The 8,030-nt window shown below is 35.8% G+C and overlaps 1 protein-coding gene across 1 annotated transcript in view; it reads right to left on the minus strand.

Moving 5' to 3' along the window:
* The window catches only part of snd1 (staphylococcal nuclease and tudor domain containing 1), a 215,123-nt gene that overhangs the window by 145,635 nt on the left and 61,458 nt on the right, over positions 1-8,030 (minus strand). Inside the window, exons 14-15 of the mRNA XM_015376704.1 lie at positions 7,134-7,206; positions 2,148-2,289 (exon numbers count right to left, since the gene is read on the minus strand). Coding sequence (XP_015232190.1) covers positions 2,148-2,289; positions 7,134-7,206 — 215 coding nt within the window. The remainder of the gene's footprint in view (positions 1-2,147; positions 2,290-7,133; positions 7,207-8,030) is intronic.

Genomic DNA, 8,030 nt, shown 5'->3' on the forward strand with positions numbered 1-8,030 from the left:
TGCAACTCAAATGTCTCTGATTTTAGAATGAGAAACAGAATGCTGCAGATAAACCATGTAGAAAGCGTGATGCTAATAATCTACAGCTTAAAGAACTGAGCACCTCGTCGTCACCATCGACTGACAGTGATGTTATGCGGCGTTTTAAGTGGTTATTTGGTTTTGACTTAGCCAATCTTTGCTGTGATAAAGGTTTGGTTCACACTAGGAAGGGTCACTGGTTAAACAAGAAATACAGCTAAGTTCTGTTTGGTTTAACCAAAAATGAAAAGTTCAAAATAAATCAAACTTCTATTGACAAACAGAACAACATAAGTCAGAGTAGAAGAGGGGGTAATCTGTGGCATATGAGGTAAAGAAGGGAAGAAACACCACCTACAGCATCATTAGGAGTTCATTAAAATTTAGACGTTTTCCAATTGACTGCTGACCTTTTGTTTGCATTTTCAGAGCTATTTATGAGTAGCTTTGCTAATTTATGATGATTTGTAATCATTGTCTTTCAGGTTTGGGTGTTTTTTGTTTTGATTTTTTCTTTCTTTTGAACATATGAAAGTTAATCACAAAAAATGAAGGAGGTAATAACAGAATCTGTGAGACAAGAACCGATAGATTGAGAAATATGGGAGGGAGAGATAATTACCTGGTTAAATGTGGGTCTAATTTGTTTAGCTTGGAGCTCAAACACAGCTCATATATAGTAATATTTCTAAAATATTATAACTAAAGAGTTTCCCAGACTTAGTAAAGTAAAAAAAAACTAAGTAGAAAATCATTTTCCCCAAGTTTGTACTTGCATTTGTTGGGGATTCTTGGTAGTTTTCCTGAGGCTTTCACATAGTTTATATCGATATCGAAATTATACCATACCATCAAAATTAAGACACATATCTCGAGATGCATTTTAGCCTTATTGTCCAGCCCTACAACATACCCAGAAATAGAGATGCACTGAAGGTCAATATAAACACAAACTAGACTTTATCTTAGAAGAACCAGCTCGATATTCTCCATGTCATGCTACATTACCGCTGCAATTCATGCAACAGGAACCATATCCAAGCATTTAGCACACAGGTTTTTGTGGTTACGGTTCTTTTCAACTGTTCTTATTTTAAGCTTTAACAAAATCTTTTTTTTTCTTTTAGAGATTCACCTGTTATTATAGCTTTCTTTCAGGTTTGATCAGATAAGTTTATTGTTGCAGTTATGTTTATTTCAACACATGTCCCCCGAGTTGCTGCTTATGAGCTAAAAGACAAGCGATTACAACCTGTAGCAGGGGAAATAAACAGACTCTTCCTGAAATGCCAAAAGGTACAAGTTGATATTCTGGGAACATATCAAACCTTCCCAACTTGACCTTCTAAAAGTTTAAAACAAAAACTCTTGGGACTAAAATGTGTTTACTCTTTAACTGTAAAAACATCAAAATCCTCAATTCCCTTTTCACAAGAGTTTTACACCATTACAACCACTTTGTTGTGTTTTTCTTTCATAAGCAAAGGAGTTTAAAGAATTAATTGTAGAAAAAAAATTATCAAAAGAATCAATTAGATGGAAGGCTCTCATCCTGTGGTATGAATACCAATGTTTGTTTTTAGGAACACTAGTGGTGCTCGACAGAAACTTCCAGATCAACCTTCTACTAAATACATTCAAAGCTAATTAACTCTGATTAGGAGCTAATAAGATCAAGCTGAACTGGTGAGTTGTTCAAAGAAAAGGTATCTTTCTTTCAACCTAATTAAATAAAAAAGTGTAGCAGAGAATATTTCAAGAACTTCAAGTTCAATCTGAAGCAGAGAAAGGTGACCCAATAACATCTGCTGCCATCCATCTACCCTGAAGTAGGAACATGAATCTATGAATAACATTAAACTCACCTTCACCTTGTTATAGGCTCAGTGATTAGTTAAATATTTGCCATATTTATTTGGATATGATGCACTGAACAATGAAGGAAAAACAGATGCACTGAATAATTCCAGCTGGTGCCAGTTTGGGGTTTTATTTAAAGTTTGACAAGCAAATTCCATTTTTTAAACAATGTTAAGAGTGATTTAAAAACTCAAAAACTGGCTATTTACATAGAATCACTCATGATAAAACCTAAAAGGACTCAGAGATTAGAAAAGCAAACCTACCAGCCAGGAGAAACGTGATGAGGCAGGTCTCTTTGGGCATGTAGAGCTTGAGACGAGAACCGCTAAAGACGTATTCGACAACAGCTTCTGACCGACCAGCTCTCTGAAGGAAGGGGAGGAACTGCTTGGCTTTCTGTGTTTCCTGTAGAAAAGACAAAAAAAAATTTTTTTGAAACAAATGGCAACAAGACATCTAAATCTGTGGGATATGAAACAAACCATAAGTGGATTATGCATCATTTTGACAAACTTGGCAACTCAATCTAAAAGGGCAATTACTAAAAACTGTAACAGGCTTTTCCTAGCAGAAGGTGAGTATTGTACATAGAAATGTAATCTATATCCCCAGTGTTACTTAATAAAAACATATTTATTAAAAGAATATGTGGGGAACAATTGGTAGCACAGTTAAAGACAGGTTAAGCATTATTGTCAGAGTATTTTAATGTAGTTTTCTGCCCCAACAAAAAGATTTAAAATTCGGACTGGCTAAAAAAAAATTCTAACCAGCTAAAAGATGACGCTTAAAAAACAAAAAAAAACATGATTGTAAAAAGCATGTTATTTCCATTTGGAGTTAGGGGTGGCAGAACCCATAGCTGACAAAACAAGGCAAACCGCTTAATCCACCGCTAGGACATATTAATCCAACATATTAATCCAACAGGGAGTCGGCAGCCAGACCACAGAGTTTATAGGTGCTTTCATTGTTTAGTATCTTTTGGTTTTTATTTTTTGCATCAGAAAAAAATATATGTAGCTGTCCCCAGTTAGAAGGCCGTCGTTAACCAGGCATGTTTCCATTAACCATTAAATTGAGCAATTAGGCTGTATGCACAACTCCATTACATCCTGAACACAAGGCAGCACTTTATTTTTCCCCCATTACATCCTGAACACAAGGCAGCACTTTATTTTTCCCTCCGTCTTTTTCTACTGGATGAACGGATTAATTCAAGTGTGCCTGACCTCAGTAGCCATGGCCAGCACACCTGAATTAATCAGTCCATCCATTAATGAAAGACAGGGAACAGAATAGCTGCCTTAAGTTCAGGAATTAGTGGAGTTGTCATAGAGCTCATTATAATTGTGAAAATATTTTTTTTTACGATTTGATGAGGTGGTTTTTCAGTCATAAGATTTCTTACATTTTGCAAACAATGCTTTTCGGATAACACGAGTCACGTGATCTGCAACTGGACCTTTCTACCTGGTAAAAAGATGAAGAAAAGGACTGGAAGAAGTGTGAGGATGATGGAGCCCACTAAAGATAAAATATAAAAATATCTCTGCCGCTGCCATGTAGTTTTCAGATTTATCAAGTAAATAAACATATTCAAGTACAACTTTTAGGGTATTTTCCATTTAATAGAAATACAGCAATTGCAGAACTTTACATTTTTGAATTGAGCAGAATATTGACAGTTTTGCACACATTTGTAATGGAAATACAGCTACTGAGTAAACTTAAAAACTCAAATTCAAGTGGAAGATTTTGGTAATCCAACTATGGGTGGAAACTTGGGCTGAAATAATTAATCTGATTAATCGATTATTGAAATAATCATCAACTAATTTAGTAATTGATTAATCATTAACTGGAGAGTAGAGATTCTAAAACATGCCATTAGCTGACAGAGTAACCCACTTAAAGCTGTAATTATACAAAAATTGTAAAAAAATAAAATATTTTTTAAAAAGATTTTGCATTTAAAATAAAAATTGTGTTTGTCTGTGCTCTATCCAGAACTCCTCAAGAAGAAAAGTTCGAGTTTCAGCAGATTCATTAAGAAAACATTCTTTAAGGAACCTTTGGCTATCTGATTATTAATCAATTAATTGAAAAAAATAATCAACAGATTAATCGATCTGCAAAATAATCCTTAGTTGCAGCCCTAGTGGAAACTATACATAATTCAAGGATGGCATTTCCAAGATGGAATTGTTGAAATCCTTAAACTTAGTTGGCTGCCTTTCCCTTTCACAATTTCTTTTTGTATTTTTATAATAGAAAATAAATAATTCCTGAAAGGAAAATTTTTATTTTAACACAAAATGTATCCTGTGCCTTTTAAGGTAAGTTTAAGGTAAGTTTCACTCAAACATGCTTTAATAAGTGTGCTTTTTTTCCAGATATCTTTATATTTTCATAATATAAAGTGTGCCTTGCTTCGCAGTGACACATCTGGAGCATCATGCAATCAAAAATTATTCCCCCGTTCCTGCTCCCATCTCCGTCAGAAAAAGTGACTCACAATTTCTTGGTGTTCTTGGGCCAAAAATTATAATCTGAGCTAAATCGTGTATTCAGGGAGCACTAGTGCTGCAGAAGCAAAAGAAGATTCATAAACGATAAAAAAATAATTTAATGTGAACCTACTCCAGGCATGAGCATGTAGGCACAACAGACCGGTGAGTCATGCACCAGTGTTGTGTTTGGATGAGCCAGCATGGACACAGGAGTAGGAACAAAGGCTCAGACACAAAGTCGGAACCAAAGCAAAAAAACAAAACAAAACAAAAGCTAACCATTTTCTAAAGTAAATTACTGAGAGCTCAAAGTGTTTCCAAAACTAAATTTATCAATATTTTCTTTCATCCCATCTTTCCACCAGGGAGTGAAATACAGCTCAAAGCAACATATTTACTAAAAACAAAATAAAGAGCACATCATCAGCGTGCTTCAAATGGGAATGTGTTAGTGAGGGTATATACTAAAGCCATAAGATGTTCCACCTGAACTCCACCCACTGCATTCCAAAATAACCCCTCGAGTGGGAGATGACACTCCAGTTCACACAAACATTTACCACACCTGCAGCATGTGTGGGCTGTGCAGCCTAACTTGGTTCAGAAAAAGGGAGAGACAAGTGAAAGAAGAGGACCTCATTATGCAACCTTTAGAGGCACGAGGTGAGTCAAGTGCCTTATCCATTCTCCTCCCACCACCTCTGTGCATCTCCTACAGTATACATTTATAAACCTATCTCGGCACTATTTGTGACTGCATCCCACTCAACGTGCATAATCCCTTTCAACAGACCTTTAGCAAAGGATGCTGACGTATAGAAGTGTGTATTTCTGACAGGGACGGCTCTGTCTGTGTAGTGCTATATGCATGCGTGTGTGTGTGCATGAATTTAGAGGGAAAGGGAAAGTATTTTGGGGCTGGTGAGCAACAGTGTTATTTTTGTCCTTGTAATGCTTTAAAAAAATGTTAACATTAGCCTTGCCAAACAACTGGTGTGTGTGTGAGCAGATCCACACATTCTGGCAACAAACCAAACTGTGCTGCAGATCAAGCATGTCCTACTGAAGACAAAGGAGTTAAGGGAGGGTTTTGCAGTAGCATAATGGTACTGACCTGAACCCAGTGACAGCCAAGGGCTAATAAGTATAAATGTATTGTAGCTTCAGAGTGCTGTAGAACATGTCGGAGATACAAAGAGCATCACAAAATATCTCTATAAGCGCCTGGAACTTTTGACAACCTCGGCCACATTTCAATACAATTTCACGGAGGTTATTTTGACTTTTCTGGGGTCGTGGAAGAAGGGCCTGGCCTGCAGGTAGGTCTTTTTAGATTACCCCAGGATTATTATAGGGGAGAGGTAGTAAGCAGCAAGATATCCCACAGTGCATTGCTTCCCCAGCAGCTGTGGTGACTACAAAAGGTGACTTTAATTTTCTTTTTTATATAGATATTCATCTTTAAAAAAAGAGTTTAAGCAGTAAAGTTGGCCTCAGAAATGTCTGCTACTCAGTCAATTTATCAGAAATAACCCGACTTTGAAACCCGTTCTCTGGGTTTTCAGGGCAGCAGAGCTGAAAGCTCACAGTGGCAGCAGCCTGCAGACTCCGCTGGCTGCTGGAGTGGAGTTTGACCTCTAACCTTTGCCTAATTTGGACCAGTCACCCTTTCATTTCTCTCTGCTTGTGTTGGGTTTATAACAGTTAAAAATGAGATATAAACATGTTTGACATGTGGTAAATAACTGCATGTTTTTCTTTGTTTTCTTTGCTGGAAATGTGACATTTTAAAATCAAATTAAATATAAGTTTAACAAAACAGAGCACTTTCACTTCATACATAAAAAAAATGCATGTTTACCCAAGACTGTACAGTTATTTCAAACATTTAGTTATGTGAAAATTAGAAAAATTAAGGGATTTTATTTTTTTATTACATGCTCTAATAAGACCCACTTTTAAAACCACACAAAGAACTTTAGGCTCTAGGGAGTAGATACCTGCAAACTTCAAAGTTTCCTTTTATTTTTTGCATATTTGTATAAATTCCCCAAACACACAAGATTAGAGTCCAAAAAATATTATACACTTTAGTCTGCTTCTTTACTCTGAAAAAGAGAATATTGAATAAATTCTTTACTCCAAATTTCTCCTTCAGCAGAAACTAAAGAACTAATCTATTCAAATGCTCTTCATTTTGTAAGATACAATTAAATTATTCTGTTACTTAATCATTCTGTAAGCATTAGAGAAAAAATGGAACTGCACAAAAAAAAAAATAATAATAATAAAAAAACCTGGGTTGAGCATATGAACAAAAAACAGCTCACCATTCAACCTTTACTGCATGGTTTTATGAATTTCCCACAATAATGTTCGTGTGATGAGCCCTTCCAATCAGGCTTCATTAGCCAAATGACGCCTCAATCAAGCCCCTGAGCACACGTAAACAGGCAAGGACCGAGATGCCTCTATTAATGATGTTTATTTTTAGAGGCCACTGAGGATGAGTCAATGATTATAGATCATTTTCTCAGAATTACAGGCCCTAACGTATCTTTTAAGAGTTATGTTGTTTATGTGCAAATGACTCCACATTTAAAACGATTTAATTCCAATTATAGCCACAGCACATGAATGCTCATCCTATTATCCACATCATGTAAACCATCTTATTTCCTAGCGTAGGATGAATAAACATGCATTATAAAAAAAAAATGTTAAAAAGATGCATACCCCTGAGATATCAGCCACTCTGTGGATGGGGACCTCCTTTTTGCTGTGCAGCCCCTTTCCGTTCTTGATGGCCCTGCATGCAAACAATAACGCCATTAAAAATCAATCCATCCATTCATTCATGCATATTTTTATAATAATACATCTAAACTAGCATTATGGGAGTTTTAGCTTCATNCTAAATATTTCTTCTACACCTTTTTCTTCCAACTAAATATGTTGTTTTTTTAATAGAAAATCAGACCGACTTTCTAATTCACCACTTTGAATCCTATTTGAAACACCCCAATCAGCTGTAATTGTTTAATTTCTTAATGAGAGTCCAGCAGATTTCGAATGTCAACCACCGAGCTACCAAGGTTAACTGTGACATTCACAAAATGTCTCAGAAAAGCAATAAAAGCTCATTAGACTATCATCATGTTCTTTTCTTCAGGCCGCACAGTCACACTATAGTAAAACCTTTCCTGCTTTCATCAAATGGTGTAACGATAATGCTCTACCTAATGTTTTAAAAAAAAATGAGCATATTATCAAGGATTATATTAATCATTACCAATTTGAATTAAAGGCATGCTCAAAGTGAGGAAGAGGACCTCATTCATCCGATCAAACACTCTATATTGCTCTCTGAAAAACTGTATAATATGATCATGATGAGGACTAATCGCAAAGTTCTGGATTTCATGTTCAATCAGGCTGCTAAGCCCAAAGAGACATTTTCTGTCAGAAATCCAACTGCTCAAAGAATTTAAATTAGTTTTTAAAATGCTTTATTAATATAATTCAAATGGATTTAATTATTAAAATAATGCTTCAGCTCGTTTTCGATGCACAAGACACCGTCAGCAGTAACCCACTCATGGCTGGAACAATCGGATTAATCGTGATTCATCG

The sequence above is a fragment of the Cyprinodon variegatus genome, unplaced genomic scaffold, assembly GCF_000732505.1.
Source record: "Cyprinodon variegatus isolate N-32 unplaced genomic scaffold, C_variegatus-1.0 Scaffold139, whole genome shotgun sequence".
In the NCBI taxonomy this organism is placed as follows: domain Eukaryota; kingdom Metazoa; phylum Chordata; class Actinopteri; order Cyprinodontiformes; family Cyprinodontidae; genus Cyprinodon; species Cyprinodon variegatus.